The 17232-nt window shown below is 38.8% G+C and overlaps 1 protein-coding gene across 2 annotated transcripts in view; it reads left to right on the top strand.

The window, feature by feature from the left end:
• The first annotated feature begins 2973 nt into the window (after positions 1 to 2973).
• The window catches only part of MTF2 (metal response element binding transcription factor 2), an 89347-nt gene continuing 75088 nt past the window's right edge, over positions 2974 to 17232 (top strand). For both annotated transcript variants that reach the window (XM_061186310.1, XM_061186309.1), the window contains exon 1: positions 2974 to 3212. In XM_061186310.1, the coding sequence (XP_061042293.1) occupies positions 3208 to 3212 (5 nt within the window). In that variant the 5' untranslated portion in view covers positions 2974 to 3207. The remainder of the gene's footprint in view (positions 3213 to 17232) is intronic.

The raw sequence follows: 17232 nt of genomic DNA, 5'->3' as shown, positions 1-17232 counted from the left end.
ATCTATCCAAGAAAAGTAAAAACAAGTATCTACACAAGACTTGTACACAAACGTTCATAGCAGCATTATTCATAATAGCCCCAAACTGGAAACAATCCAAATGTGCATCAACTGGTGAATGGATAAACAAAATATGGCACGTTCATACAATGGAGTACTATTCAGCAATAAAAAGGAAAGAACTAGAGACACATGGTACAACATGGATGAACCTCAAAAACATTGTGCTGAGTGAAGGAAGTCAGACCAAAAGACTACATACTGTGTGAGTCCATTTATACGAAATGGCCAGAAAAGGCAATTCTATAGAGACAGATAGATTGCCTGGGTTTGGAAGTCAGAACAAGGATTGATTGCAAACGGGCATAATGAATTCTTTAGGGTGATGGAAACGTCCTAAAACTGGATAGTGGTGATGGTTGCACAACTTTAGTCTCTGCTTGTTGTCGTTTAGGGACCCAAAGTGACAGATGTTCTATCTCAACACACGCTTCCATGATCATCACAGCAAGGGGGAGGGGAATGTGCCACTGCCTCTTCAAGATTTTTCCAGAAAGTGATTCATTTCCTCTTCCATTCTATTGGTAAAAGCGAGTTACATGGCCATGTCTAACTTCAAGGGTGCAAAAGAGTGCAGTTTTACTCTGTGTTTGGAACAAAGGAGAACCAGAATTTTTGTGAATAACCCTTATGACTATCACAGAAATACAAAACAATAAAGGGTACAGTTTACTCTGACTGGAGTTATTTTGCTTTGTACTTCTGAGGGGTTTGACATTTGTTTCTTCTTAAGGTTCTAATCCATTGCATGTTGCTTAGTTAACAGAAATTTCTTTTTTTTTTAATAATCATCATAATGTATATATTTTTCTTAAAAATTTTATTTTATTTATCTTTTATACAGCTGGTTCTTATTAGTTATCTAGTTTATACATATTAGTGTATATATGTCAATCCCAATCTCCCAATTAATCCGCCCACCCCCAATTTCCCCCCTTGGTGTCCATACGTTTTTTCTCTATAACTGTGTTTCTATTTCTGCCTTGCAAACTGGTTCATCTGTACTATTTTTCTAGGTTCCACATATATGCGTTAATATACGGTATTTGTTTTTCTCTTTCTGACTTACTTCACTCTGTAAAAATATATATATTCAAAAAAATTTTAATTTATTTTTGGCTGCTTTGGGTCTTCATTGTTGCACACGGGCTTTCTCCAGTTGTGGTGAGCGGGGCTACTCTTCGTTGCGGTGCGCGGGCTTCTCATTGCGGTGGCTTCTCCTGTTGCGGAGCACGGGTTCTAGGCGCACGGGCTTCAGTAGTTGTGGCTTGCGGGCTCTAGAGCACAGGCTCAGTAGTTGTGGCGCACGGGCTTAGTTGCTCCGCAGCATGTGGGATCTTCCCGGACCAGGGCTCAAACCCGTGTCCCCTGCATTGTCAGGCAGATTCTTAACCACTGTGTCACCAGGGAAGTCCCCAGAAATTCCTAAGATCACAGACACAGGAATTTTTTTTACTGTGCCTCCCTCAGTGCCCTTGATTCCCTGAGCACCTGGCTTCCTTAAATTAAATGATTGCACTTTTGTACTTACGTGTTTACATAGGGAAATGCAAGCTGTTTTTTTTTAATTTCAAAAAGACAGGCATCATTGACTTCTCTAATGTATAAGAAATTAGAACACTTTCGTGTGGCTAAAGAAGCCAAAAGTTATACCAGTAAGTGGAAATTATAGGAAGGCAGATTGTACATCTATACAAGGAATAACTTTCTAGTTATTAGTGTTTGTGAAATTGAAATGACTGCCTCTGAGGTATTGAACCACTGAAGATGTTGAAGCTGAGGGTTGCTGACCACTTGAGAGAAATGTTGAGGGGAATTTAGACCAAATGTTCTCTAAAACTGATACTCTGTGACTAGGCTTAGATGCACAGCAAATATACCTGTTTGCGTAATATCTTTATCCATTTTTGGACTGCATCTACTTTTTTTAAAGTTAAACTCTACTCAACCAAAAAGTGTGAAGGGCATTGAAGATACATTTTTGGGAAACTATGTTATCACAGAGTTCAAAATGAAACTTGAAAGGTAGCAGATAGACTGATGCTGTCTTCTTAAACAGACTGAAAAACATGGTACTAATTATCCCTGTGATGTAATATGACACAAAATATAAAATGATTTTAAAAATATTTTGACAAAGTTATAAACAAAGGTTCCTCATGTGGCTACTAAGAGGAGCTGGGTTTTATCTAAGTAGAAGTCACAGAGACAAGCATGCACTCTCTGTCACTTGGAACCTCTGTCGGCAGCAGAATACTGGCAGGCTAAGGGTCTGCCCTAGTACGAAAAAGTTCTGTATTCGTAAAATAAACCACTTTGCACGAAATTATTCTCAGATTTCATCACAATTAGTAAGGATGTGCAAAGCAAATAAACAGAGAAACCTTTCATCGTCAGGGAAAAAAAGTTCGAAAATCTTCTCTATAAGCAGCTTCTGGTAGGAAGGAATTTGGGGCTGGACAATAATCGCCGAACAAAATATAATTCTGACATCCAGGGTCTCTTCCCCGCTGAATGAAATTCGAACAGCAGGTCTCAGGGTGAAGATAAGAGATTTTCTCCACAGAAAGGATACTGGCAAGGCAAGACGTAGCGAGCACCGTCCCATTTCTCAGGAACAGAACATGCAGTGTGAAAGTTGGACACAAGCTTTCCTCTGCAACACAAACAGCAGCAGGTCACCCTACAGTCCGAAGCTCAGCGTTCACTATTGTGTTAGCGCCGGCGGCGGAAGGACTTAGCCCCACCGCAAAGTTAAAGAGTCCTTCTTTGTTCAGCTCAGACCGCGGACGCAGGACGCGGTGTTCTTCCGCGCTCACCACGCAGTCTCCGCCCCCTCGAGGCTCTGGAGAGCTGCCATTCGGTCCCGGAGTCTTTCTGCGCTCCCACAATGCACCGGCAGTCCGCGGGAAACCAAAATGGCGAAGGGTTGTAGCGAAGTGGGCTGTGTTTGAGGCCGCTGTAAGAACGCTCACTCTACCCCCCCAAACCTTCGTCCCCAGGACCTCGGTTTGTGCGTGTGTATGTGCGGGGTGCCCGGTGGGGCGGGTGCCCGGTAAGTGCTCGGACTCGCAGGGGAAGCGCCCACGGGGTCGTGATTGGTTGTTTTTTCCTGTATGAAGCGGTTGGCACCACTGAAGTGACCGAATGAGGTGAGAGACCTTGGCCTGGGAACCAGGCTCTTCCGGAGGAGGTGGAGGGGGTGGGGAGGAGGAAGAAAGGAAGCAAGTATAAAAGAGAAAGATGGAGGCTCGAGGTGGGGGTGGGGGCTCCAGTGTACGTATGGGGGTGCCTTGCATATATGTATATGTTGAAAAGAATGGATGGAAAGGAGTAGTCAGTTGGGTGTTGGAGAAAATAGGGACTAAAGGAGCGAGCAGGGCGTTGGGGAAGTCGGTTGGAGGAACAAGATGAAACGTTGAGACGGGGAAGCTGTGTTTGGAGGGGCAGGAAGGAACCTGGGGGCGGGAGACGGTTGGAGGGGCAGGATGAACCTGGTGATGAGGGGGTGGGGAACCGAGGGGAGGAGCCTTTAGGAAACGGGGACTGAGGGAGATGGGGGGGACCAGAGTGCAGGGGTTGCCTGGGACCTTAGGGGCCGCAAAGGGAAGTAGCAGCTTGAAACGGGAGGGTGGTGGAATTGTATGGAATTGGAGTATGGGGGTAGAGTAGAAGGGCAGGATGGAGTAGGAGGATAAGGGGAACACTAAGTAGAACATGAGAGCAAACCCTGAAAGCTTAAGGGGAAGAAGTGGAAGGGAAAGTGAGATGGGGGAGAGGTACCTTATATTCGGAGCCCACCAAAAATTTGAGACAGTTTTCTGTTTAATTAAATCTAACTCGTATGCCTGCTTGGATGTAGATTTGTATTATTGTATTCATTTTTACAATTGAGGTACTTACGGTTGAAGGGATTTTAACTAATTTGCCAAGATTTCTTAACATGTTTTAGTAGTGCCAGAACTCTCAACTATGTGTTTTACAGTCTGGCGTCTTGGTTGCTAGAATTTTTCTTTGGAAGCAGCTAGAGGGAACAGATGGATTTATCGGGGTGATTTGACGAACTGTGAGGGTTCCTGAACAATGGGTAAAGGGATATGGAATGCTATTCTATTCTTTAAAACATTTAACTTTGGTTAAAGATAGAACCCATTTACTAATACAGATATATAAACCTAGGTAGGCCCGTGTATAACGTAAGAAAACACCATGTGAGGTCAGTATAGAACTAGAAATATGTAAATAGTGCCTGATTTAATTTGACTCCAGATGCTCCGGTAGTAGTAACTTTCTCCTTCAGATTGATTCCAGGTGACCCTTCTGTACACTTTGCCTATAGGCTGGTTTCAATTTCCATGTTTTCATTCTCCCTTGAGAATTTCTTTTTTGAGCAGTGGATTGCAAAGACAGTGAATTTAAAAGTATTTAATGTGGGTAAAATAAAATGTACTTAAATTATTGAGTGACCTTTTCAGAGGTTTGAAATGCTTTAAATGGAGCCATTTTGACGAACAGCTTTAAATGCCCAGTAGTTTTGGCAAGGAAAGAGCTGACTTTAAATGTCTTTTCTATTCTTGATATTTGGAATGTTATTCACACTCCAAGCATTTGTAGTGATAGCTTGCAAAGGGAATACAAGGTGAAACTTCTTGTTTTTTTAGGTTCCTAATATAAAAATCTATTTGAATTCATATTTTAAATTTGCTCGCCTTCATTTTTTTTTAAGTGCTAAAAATATTCTAAAGTATTTGAATTAAGAGTGCACCTGTTTCCTGATAACTGCATATTCATGTCAATGGGCATTAACGGAAATCTATACCTATCATGATGAAATGCACACAGAATTTTAGAACTAGAAGTATAGAAATCATCTGGTTAAACTTTTTTTCTAGATGAAACAAAATATATTTAATTATGCTTTTAATTATGCCTGTTACCTCAAAGCTCAGTTAGGAAAGGAATTTTATCCTGTGTATTTTGCTGTGGGTCATAAGTTCTTTGATGTCATGGATTATAAATATACCTTTTCATTAGATCTTTGACTGAAAGGGTAATTTGCTTTATTTATATGTCAGCATAATCTTTACATCTGACTTTAGGAAACTGGCAATATAGTGATAATCTATTTTAACAGATGGGGAAATTTGCCTCTGAGCAGTTGCCATGGCCAACATCTGTAGCTTGGTGGTTCTGAAAGTAAAATTTAACTTCAGCTTTAGTTAGTCTAAACTTCCGTGAATGATACTCCTTGGTTGATATGTTTATGCTTTGTTTCCCCTGTTTTTCAAGATTTGTTTCTTGCAGCAAATACAGTATAACAATCCTAAATTGGAATATGGTAGTTTCTCTTTGGATGTTTTTTATGTATTTGAGTAGTGTTGTCCAATAGAACTTTCTGCAATGATGGCAGTTATCTATATCTGCTGTATCCAGTGTGATAGCCATAGGCCAATGTGGTGTTGAACACTACAAATGTAACTGGTGAGGCTGATAATTGAATTTATAATTTAATTTATTTCATTAAAATTAAAATTTAAATGGCCATATGTGGCTGCTGTATTGGACAGCATAGTATTATTGCATCCATTTATTAGGCATTGTCACACCCATCAACCATGGAAACCACAGGAACTAAGGAACTGTCTTTGAACTAAGGAGATTCAGAACTATCTTTGAACTAGGGAGAGTCAAATTCTCTTTGTACATTTTTAAGATGAAGTAATCTTCATTTTTGCCACACATCATGTCTTCTGTCATTTCTCTGTTTTCATATAACATTGCAAAAGAATAATGAAGGTATCAACGTCTCTGGTCTTTTTAAGATGTAAGATTCTTTTTCCTTTGTCAAAAACAACAAAAATGGATTTTAGGAAAATTAGTTTACCTTGCTATTTAAAAAAATTTATTTTGTTATTTTTACACATGAAATTTCAAACACATACAAAGTGAACAGAAGTATAATGAACTGTTTTGTATCCATGCTTGTTTCATCTGTACTTCTACCCCCTCCCCACTCCTTTGTTTTTATTATTTTTTAAAGTTTTTTGAGGGAAAATTTATACATCTTGAAGATCTTTACACTTTTAATAATAGCTTAATTGAGATATAATGCATGTATTATATTTATATATACATAACTCACATGTATATACCCTTTTAAGTTATAATTCAGTGATTTTTAGTATATTCAGAGTTGTGCAACCGTCACCATTATCTAATTTCAGAGCATTTTATTACTCCAGAATGAAAGTCTGTATCCATTAGTAGTCACTCTCCATTCCTCCCTACCCCGGACAACCACTAATCTACTTTCTGTGTTTATATTTTGCCTGTCTTGGACATTTCATATGAATGGACTCATACATTTTTGTGGCCTTTTGTGTTTGGCTTCTTTCACCTAGCATAATGTTTTCAGAGTACATCCATGTTGTAACACGTATCAGTATTTCCTTTTTATGGCTAAAATATATTTCATTGTATGTACATACTATATTTTGTTTATTCATTCATCAGTTGATTGACATTGTTTTTTTCCCACTTTTTGGCTATTATGAATAATGCTACTCTAAACATAACATGTACAGGGTTTGTATGGACACATGCTTCCATTTCTCTTGGATACATAGCTAGGAGTGGAATTGCTGGGTCAGGTGATACCTCTGTGTTTAACGTTTTGAGGAAATGCCAAGCCATTTTCCAAAGACCCTGCACCCTTTTACAGCCTCACCAGCAACTATGAGGGTTCCAGTTTCTCCACATCCTTGCTTGTACGTGTCTGTCTTTTTGATTATAATCATCCTAGTGGGTGTGCAGTGGTATCTCATCGTGGTTTTGATTTGCATTACCCCATGGGTAATGTTGTTGAGCATGTTTTAAACCCTGTAGTTATTGGCCTGTTGTATACCTTCTTTGAAGAACTGTCTATTCAGGTCCTTTGCCTATTTAAAAGCAAATTGGATTATTTCTCTTTTTACTGAGAGTTGTAAGCATTCTTTGTATATTTTGGATACAAGTCCCTTATCAGATGTATGATGTGCAATTATTTTCTCCTGTGGATTGTCTTTTCACTTGATGGTGTCCTTTGAAGCACAGAAGATTTTAATTTTGATGAAGTTTAATTTATCCCTTTTTCTTTTTTTGCTTGTGCTTTTGATGTCATATCTAAGAAACCATTGCCTAATTCCAGTACGGTTTTGGCAAATGGATATAACTGTGTTTCTCATAAGCCTATCATGGTGTAGAATACTTCTCTCTAGGAAGCTCACATGTAGCCTTTCTCAGTCTTCTCTCTCCCTAATTACTGTTCACTTTAATTTTGAATAGAACTTTATATAATGGAATCATTCAGTATGCATATCTGTTAAAATTTTTGTTTCATGAGACTAGAACTGCAGTCTTAGCTTGAAAAATCCCATTATGCAAAGGATATTGTAGTAGTGGCTTAAGAATCTTACATTATGTGGTGACAATCCTAACCAGTACTTTGTGTAACATGAAGGTTTTTTTTAATGGCTTATGAAGACAGTTCTTTTATTTTGAATGGATAAAACTGAGTAGGGACTTAATGAGTATTTACTTCCAAATGTTGCCTAAGATGAGGATTTAAAAATTAAGGGCACAGGGCAATGTGAGGGATCCTTGTGATGATGGAAATATTGGTATCTTGGTATCAAATGTTTTTGGTTGTGATATTATTCTGTAGTATAAAATGCTACATCAAAGATGCTTCCACTTGGTAAGAGTTACATGGAATTCATTATTTCTTACACTGCGTATAAATCTACAATTATCTCAAACTAAAATGTTTGATTAAAAAATAAAAATTAGGGGGACAAAAGTGGACCAAAGCAGGCATAGCAAGAACAGGTCAAATTGGTTTGGTTTCGGTCAGTCAGGTTCTAAAAACAAACTAAAGATGCGCGTTTGTTTTTCTCTACCCTTACTAGTGAAGTTTACATTGCAGAAAAAGCTCCCACAATTTTTTTAAGTTGTAGTTGGGGGTGGAGTGGAAAGACACAGGTGTCCACTGAAAAGTACTGAATGTATACTCAGAAGATTGGGGTCTTTGTTTAATCTGCTAGATCCGCAGCAGTTTTAGTTTCTTTACCTGTAAAATGGGGATGTTACCCACATGTGTTATTCACAGGATTGTTGGGAGGGTCAAGAAGGAAAATAAAGGAGAAAGCACTTTATAAACTCTAGGTGCAGTGTAATTGGTTAGTATTATTTTCCAGAATCTTTTCCCAGAAGAGTTGTTGTATAGAACAAGAGAATCAGGTATACCTGTAATGAAACCTATGCACTAAAAACATCCTCTACAACTTTTCTCTCCAGATGATGAGTATGTCTAACACTGAATGAATAAATTAATTTGCCCTGTTCATAATTATGACTTCAGACATGTTAACTAAACTGCCATGTACACTGTTGAGTATAATATATTTAGAAGTGTTACTGACCCAGATGTTGAATTTTTTAAAACCATATTTAGTTAAAATTTGAAAATACTGGCCCTTGGTGTTTTGGGATGACCAGTGCTGATAGATCTAATTGATGTAAGATAAGCACCCATAGAGCTATCAATAAAAAACCGAAAAACCAAAACAAACAAGACCAGTTTCTTAGAACTCATACCCTAGAGATTCTGATTTGAGAGATTTGGTGCAGGCTTTTATATACGTTTGTGTTTAAAATTTTTTCCCACTTGATTTTGTTTTGCAGCCAGGGTTAAGAAGTACTAAATTTTGTTCTAGGGTCAAGTTTAGAAACTTACCACTTCTTATTAAAACATTACTAAGAGCTATACAAAGGAAAGACTAATAATAGGTATGTTTTTCACACTTGAAATGAAAAAGAAAAATATTTTAGTAGTGTTTCCATCACACTCATTTAAAATCTTTTAAATAAGTGGTTAATAAAGTAGTTAATGGAACTTTGTAGTCTGGGAACCTTGTGAACCTGTTAAATGTTTTATAAAATTGCATTTAGGTATTGTGAGGTAGAGAATTCTCCTTTGGGGGAAGCGTTTAAACAGAGGCTAGATGATCAGCTTATTTAGGGATATTATAAGGAGGGATTTTTTTTTTTTTTCCATTAGCTAGGAAGTAGATGACCTTCTAGGAACTTTCTAAAACTAAAATAAGTTTCTAGATTATAATGAAAACAGTGGGCACTGTTTTTCCTTTAGGTTGATGAGAATTGTCGAGGGGGATAGAATCCTTCCCCAAGTCAAGTTTCTCCTGAATGTCCTCTTTTCTATTTTTTCAGTCTTTTCCACTTTATGTCTAAATTCATCTCTTAGATTTTTCTTTTTCAAAAACAGGCTGCAGAATATGATGTTTTTCAATTTTTTTGTTTCAAGAGTTTTATTGCTGTTCATTAGAGAGGAACAAACAAAAAGTGGTTATTTGCAAAGATTAAAAATTTAGAATATCCTTACAGAATTCACTAGTGCAGTGATTCTCAAATTTTTTGGTCTTAGGACCCCTTTACAGTCTTAATTCTTGAGGACCCCAAGAACTTTTACATGGGTTATCTATTAATATTTACTGGTTATAAATTAAAACTAAGAAAATTTAAAAATGAGAATACAGGGCTTCCCTGGTGGCGCAGTGGTTGAGAATCTGCCTGCCAATGCAGGGGACACGGGTTCGAGCCCTGGTCTGGGAAGATCCCACATGCCGCGGAGCAACTAGGCCCGTGAGCCAGAACTACTGAGCCTGCGCGTCTGGAGCCTGTGCTCCGCAACAAGAGAGGCTGCGATAGTGAGAGGCCCGCGCACCACGATGAAGAGTGGCCCCCGCTTGCTGCAACTGGAGAAAGCCCTCGCGCAGAAATGAAGACCCAACACAGCCAAAAATTAAAAAAATAAATAATAATAATAAAAAGAAGGTCTTTACTATTGAAAAAAAAATGAGAATACATATGTGTACACCTCATTAATCTTAAGAGTGAAATCATCACATATCATTTAGTCCCTGGAAAATTCCACTCTACAGTTCTGGGAGAATGAGTGAAAAAGGCACATAATGTCTTAATATTATTTTGAAACTAGCTAGGACTTTGTAGAGCTCATAGATCCCCAGGTACCATACCTTGAGACCTGCTTCTTCAGTCTACTCTTTCTTTAGGGAGTTAGGGTGGTTTTACGCATTGCAGGTTGTTTAGCAGTCCTGGCTTCTCTCCTTAAGCAGATTTTTGTCTCTTCTTGGAAAAAATTCGAGGCTCTCAAACATGAACTGCTTCAGGACAGGAATAAAGACGCAAACGTAGAGAATGGACTTGAGGACACGGGGAGGGGGAAGGGTAAGCTGGGACAAAGTGAGAGAGTAGCATTGACATATATACACTACCAAATGTAAAATAGATAGCTAGTGGAAGCAGCTGCATAGCACAGGGAGATCAGCACAGGGAGATCAGCTCCATGCTTTGTGACCACCTAGAGGGGTGGGATAGTGAGGGTGGGAGGGAGACGCAAGAGGGAGGGGATATGGGGATGTATGTATACACAGCTGATTCACTTTGTTATGCAGCAGAAACTAACACAACTTTGTAAAGCAATTATACTCCAATAAAGATGTTAAAAAAAACAAAAAAAAAACCCCACCGTGAACTGCTTCAACTTCCTATCTTCACATCTACCAACTTAACTATAAATGTACCCAACCTCACATCAGAAGAAATGTACCTTCTTTGATTCAAGACTGGTCTTTCCCTTAAAGATTCAATTTCTCTGACTTGTGTTTTCAGTTATCTTTTGATATTCTCCTTTCGTATTAGAAACATGGTCAAGACTTTTCATACTTAAAAACAGAAAAAGCCATTCACCTTAACCTTGTATCCTTATCCAGATGTTTGTAGCCCTCTCTCCTTTATGTAGCCAAGCTCTTTGAAAAAATAGTTTCAACTTCAGCTCTCATTTAAACTTTTATTAATAAAGATATATATATATTATACACTCACTGTAGAAAATTTAAATATTAAAAAACTTTAAAAAGTAATCTATATCACTCAGCTACCAAAAGTGCCTTTTTTAGTCTCATTGCCGCCTTTTTTTTTTATAAATTTATTTTTGGCTACACTGGGTCTTCTTTGCTGCACGTGGCCGGCGAGTGGGGGCTACTCTTCGTTGCGGTGCGCGGGCTTCTCATTGCGGTGGCTTCTCTTGTTGAGGAGCACGGGCTCCAGTAGTTGTGGCACGCGGGCTCCAGAGCGCAGCCTCAGCAGTTGTGGTGCATGGGCTTAGTTACTCCAGGTCATTGCCTTCTTTTTAAGCATATTTTTCACTTATGCTAAACACTTTAACATTTCCTTTAGTGGGGTAATGCATGTAGTTGACTAAAATTATCAGTATAGAAACAGAAGGATTTAAATGAACAGCTACAGTCTTCAGGCCTCCTGAGTCCTGCTTTGAGAGGGAATTATTTTATTTTTAAGTGTTATATTCCTTTGTTCTGCTCATTGTCTCCATAATGCTAAGTGATACTTTTATACTACTATTTGATTTACTCACTTTAGACATTTTGCTGTATAAAGACATAAAGATTCTGCTGTGATAAAGATTCAGTTCACTTATGCCCTACATTTCTTTTCTTTTCCCCTTTCCAATTTTTTGGGTTTTCTACTAGTTAGTTCCTTAACTTTAAACTTAAACCTTTTTTCATATCCCATCAGTTTTGGACTTTATTCCTCCACCTCGTAAGGCAAGTATTATTAAACTCCCTTCCTTTGCCTTGGTTTCTCTTCCTCCTTCCACTGCTCAATTTTTGTCATTTTCACATTGCTTTTCTGTTTTAAATTTTGATAACATTTAATATTCTCTTCTTAGCCATAATTATCTGTCTTGTTTATAGTTGATTCTAAAGATTGAAGATTAATAAGCAGCTTTTATATGATCTTGACCAAGTAAATATTATCATCTGCTGTGCCGGATAGAACCATGATTACAGTTCCTTTCTTGTAACACTTTTTTCCCTTAAAACTTCTAACACTTTTTCATGTTTTCTCTGCCTTTGTCTTATCTGTAAATTTTTCTGGTGTCTTAAACTGTCTTAAACTGTCTAATTTGTTAATCCTCCTTTTTCCTCAAACACCACTCTTTGGAACCTTTTTTTTTTTCTTTCTTTTTCTGGTCCAGACTGGTTGTGCTCTAGATTTTTTTCATGGCTGCCATTGTGGGGATTCTCTCTGTTGCTCTCTTGGGTTGGGTGCACTGTTTCCTGCATCCCATGTTTTTTCTTTCTTGGGGGATATTTCCTCACTTTACTAGAGCCAAATCCTCAAATCTTGGTTTAAGATCTTAACATTTATTTTATATGCCTTCATTTTTTTCAAGTTTAGTTCGGTTGATTGGGATTCTAGTTTGAACTTTATTTTTCTTCACAATTTTGAGGCAGTCCATTATCTTCTAGAATCTTAACTCTAATTCTGATTCTCATTCTTTTGTAGGTAACTTGATTTTTCTCTTCAGAAGCTTATTGAGTCTTCTGTTTTCAGTGTTATGCAATTCATGCAAATTTAGGGTTTTTGAAAATCAGTACTTTGAAAGTCCTGTCATTTTGAAGATTTTTGTCTCTTTTCAACCTTGGGAAATTTTCTTTTATTATTATTTAAAAAATAATATTCCCTCACACCTGTTAGATTGGCTGTTACCAAAAAGGCAAGAAATAACAAGTGTTGGTGAGGATGTAGAGAAAAGGAATCCTTGGGCACTGTTGGTAGGAATGTAAATTGGTGCAGCCACTATGAAAAACAGTATGGTGTTTCCTCAAAAAATTAAAAATAGGACTACCATATGATCCAGCAGTTCCATTTCTGGGTATTTATTTCAAGAAAACGGAAACACTAACTCGAAAAGATACCCAGTTGACCTAGAATGACGCAGGTTTGAAGTGTGCAGATTCACCTTTATGTGGATTTTTTCCCACAAATATAGTACCTGTATTTTCATTTTACAGGTCTTTAAATTAACTAAGTGTGGGGGGAAAGTTTGTGTTTGATTAGAGATCACAATATGTGGAATCAAAAGAAGTAGGATTTGATTATGATTCTATCCAAGACTATTTCAGCTTCCTGACCTTGGGTGAGTCATTTATCAGTTCCTTTGTTTTTGAGGCAGAGATAGCAGCACTCAGATTTTGACTGTGCATTGGGGTGGGGGTGGGGGGTTGGTTGGTACGCCTAACCTCCTACTTGTTCAAGGGTCAACTGTATATACCTCCCATGTTCATTGCAGCGTTATTTATAATAGCAAAGACCTGGAGGCAACCTGAGTGTCTATCGGTGGATGAATGGATAAAGAAAATGAGGTAGGGATGTGTATGTGTGTGTGTCATGGAATATTATTCAGCCATAAAAAAGAATGAGATCTTGCAGTTTGTGACAACATGGTGACTGGACCTTAAGGGCATTATGCTAAGTAAAATAAGTCAGACAGAGAAAGACAAATACTGTATGATCTCACTTATATGTGGAATCTAAAACAAGAACAACAACCAAAAAACCCAAGCTCAGATACAGAGAACAGATTGGTGGTTGCCAGAGTTGTGGGCTGTGGGTGTGGGTTGGACAAAATGGGTGAACGGGGTCAACAGGTACAAACTTCCAGTTATAAAATAAAGTTATGGGGATATAATGTACAGCATAGTGACTGTAGATAGTAATACTCTATTGCGTATTTGAAAGTTGAGTAGATCTTAAAAGTCTCATACAGGAGAAAAAATTGTAACTGGTAACTGGTGTTAACTAGACTTATTGCTAACTGATGTTAACTAGACTTTTGTTGTCATTTCACAATATATATAAATATCAAATCATATTGTATCCAGGAAACTAATATAGTGTATGTCAATTGTATCTCAATGTAAAATAAATATTAACTAGTAAAAATAAATAAAAAGGTGCTGTGGAAATATATTTCTAGATATGGAAAGATGTTTCAAATACACTGTTAAATTGTAAAAAAAAAAGAAAAAGGGCATGTTATGAGCAGTATGCAAAGTAGACCTCCTTTTTAGAGATGAAAATATACACGTGGATCAAAAAAATTTTTTTGGTTCTGTGCATTGTCTTTTTGTTGAAGGCCTCTTTTCTTTTATATTCTCCATTTCCTTGATCATTTACCCTCCCCCCCCGCCCCCCAATAATCTGGGGATATTTTCATTGACTTATTTTTCGAGTTCAATTAAAGATTTTTTTAAATCATATTTTTAATTTCAGGAGCTCATTCTTGGATTCTGATTGTTCCTTTTTTACATCATCCTGTTTTCAATGTTTGGATGCAACATATCCTTAATTTTTTTCTATGTATATTAATTAGACTTTATTTGTTTATTTGTTTATTTTGGCTGCAGCTTACAGTATCTTAGTTCCCTGACCAGGGATGGAACCCAGGGCCCTGGCAGTGAAAGTGCTGAGTCCTAACTACTGGACTGCCAGGGAATTCCCATAGACTTTATTTTTTAAGTTCTCTGTTCCTGGATTGTTTCCTTTGTAATCTGTTTTCTTGGGCTTTGTCTTTTATATTGTAGTTTTTCAATATTATTAAATCAGGAGGCAATACATGCTTGGGTACCTGGCACGGCAGGGTTTAATTCATGATGAAATGTGGGTAGCTAGCTCCCTTCTGCTTCCCATGTGCCAGAATGTGAAAGGCATTGGGACACCAGCCCTCATTCACCCTTCTTAGTTCTTTTCAGGCACTCTCCTTGTGAGTTGAACCCTCACTTTTTTTTTTTTTTTTTCTTCCTTTGCTCCCAAAGCCAGCAGCTGGTCATACCAATGATGCTTAGATGTAGAGGAGGCAGCCAGTTCTTGAGATGCTGCTCAAGAATGGTGACATCTCAGGAACATGGGGAGGTATATTTAAAAATAGTCCCTTCGGGCTTCCCTGGTGGCGCAGTGGTTAGGAATCCGCCTGCCAATGCAGGGGACACGGGTTCGTGCCCCGGTCCGGGAAGATCCCACATGCCGCGGAGCGGCTAGGCCCGTGAGCCACAACTACTGAGCCTGCGCTCCGCAATGGGAGAGGCCGCGACGGTGAGAGGCCCACGCACCGCGATGAAGAGTGGCCCCCGCTCGCCGCAACTGGAGAAAGCCCTTGCACAGAAACTAAGACCCAACACATCCAAAAATAAATTAAAAAAAAAAAAAAAAAAAAAAGTCCCTTCCTCCCCTCAGTAAAAGGGGGAAGGGGAGTAGAAATGAAAGGAAAGAGAACTAACTAATGCTGTAGTGCAGCGGTCCTGAACCTTTTTGGCACCAGGGACCGGTTTCGTGGAAGACAATTTTTCCACGGACCAGGGTGGGTGGGTGGGGGGATGGTTTCGGGATGATTCAAGCGCATTACATTTAATGTGCACTTTATTTGTATTATTATTACATTGTAGTATATAATGAAATAATTATACAAGTCACCATAATGCAGAGTGGGAGCCTTGAGCTTGTTTTCCTGCAACTAGATGGTCCCATGTGGGGGTGATGGGAGACAGTGACACCCGAAGTGTGTTGCTTCTGTCCGTTCTACTCTGTAATCTTGTTTTGGTTGCTGTCACTGCAGAAAACCCTGCTTCACAAAGATAGGCTGTTGGAAATGGAAGCAGGCTTTTCATTGTTTTTGTGGCAGTCTCAGGATATTCCGCCTTGAACCTATGGAGATTTGAAGTTGTCTCAAACATACTTTTAAGGCCACCGTCATTTGTGATCTCAAGCAGTCGATCCTCTTTTAGCACGGACAAAGTTGATTCACCCGGCTTATTCACAAATGGGTCGCGGATCCATTCCTTCCCAGCTTGGGGGTCTTCTGTGGTTGGGAAGCAATGCTCAGACTCTTGAAAGCTGAGAGAGGTGATCATGCACCAGCTGGGAGAAAGAAGGCCCTGATTCAGTCTCTTTCAAAATCTCTGCTAATGTTTGAAGCATGCCAAAAATCCCAGTGTTCACTTGTTGCCCCCATAATTCCAGTTTGGCTTTGAATGCAGCCACTTTATTTGCCAACCTGAACACAGTTGTTTTCCTTGAAGTGACAGATTGAGTTCGTTGAGCAGGTTGAATATGTCACACAAGTAAGCAAGTTTTGCGACCCATTGTGTGTCACCGAAATGTGCTGCCAGTGGTGAGTGTTTTTCTAAAAGAAATCTCTGGAGCAGCTCTCATAACTCAAAAACTCTGGCCAGTGATCTACGTTTAGAAAGACATCTCACTTCTGTGTATAAGAGAAGACGTGTGTGCTCTGCGTCCATCTCCTCACAGAGCTGCATGAACAGATGTGAATTAAGGGCATGTGCTTTAATGTGGTTGATAATTTTAATCAGATCCTGTAAAACGTTAAATTCAGGTGACATTTTTCGGCTAGCCAGCACTTCTCTGGATGACACAGTGCGTAGACTCACATTCAGAAGTGACCTCTTCGACCCAAGTAGTGAAACCAGAAAGCCGTCCAGTCGTGGCAGCCGCTCTGTCCGTGCATATACCGACACAAAATGACCAATTGAGTTTTCTTGATATGTAATCATTCAAAGACTTGAATAGTTCTGCAGCTGGTGTTGGTTGGCAACAAAAGCGCACATAACATATCCTCATGCACATCCTCCTGAAAAATATATCGAACGAAAACACGCATTGTTGCCTTGTTGTCAACATCGGTAGACTCATCAACCTGGATTGTGTACCATGGTGATTCGTTAATCCTGTAACAATTGTGCCTCAATGTTCTCTGCTGTTTTGTCAATTCATCTAGTTATGGTGCTAGCTGAAAGAGGAACATGTGCCACCTTTTGAACTGCAGCCTCTCCTAAAAGTTCACAACAAATGTCCTTAGCAGCAGGCAGGATCCACTCTTCACCAATGGTAAAGGGCTTCTTAGCTTTAGCAATGCAGTTAGCCACTAAGAATGATATTCACAGTGCAGACACATTTGATGAAGTGGTGGCCTTCAATAATTGCTTCTGTTCTTCGTGTTTATGTTTTTTTCTTTAGAAAAACTCCAAAGGCTTGTCTTTTTTTTTTTTTTTTTTTTAAACATCTTTATTGAAGTATAATTGCTTTACAATGGTGTGTTAGTTTCTGCTTTATAACAAAGTGAATCAGTTATACATATACATATGTTCCCATATCTCTTCCCTCTTGCATCTCCCTCCCTCCCACCCTCCCTATCCCACCCCTCTAGGTGGTCAC

This window comes from Eubalaena glacialis, chromosome 3 (assembly GCF_028564815.1).
Source record: "Eubalaena glacialis isolate mEubGla1 chromosome 3, mEubGla1.1.hap2.+ XY, whole genome shotgun sequence".
In the NCBI taxonomy this organism is placed as follows: domain Eukaryota; kingdom Metazoa; phylum Chordata; class Mammalia; order Artiodactyla; family Balaenidae; genus Eubalaena; species Eubalaena glacialis.
Note: the sequence above shows the minus strand (reverse complement) of the source record. Positions and strands in the feature narration are given on the sequence as shown.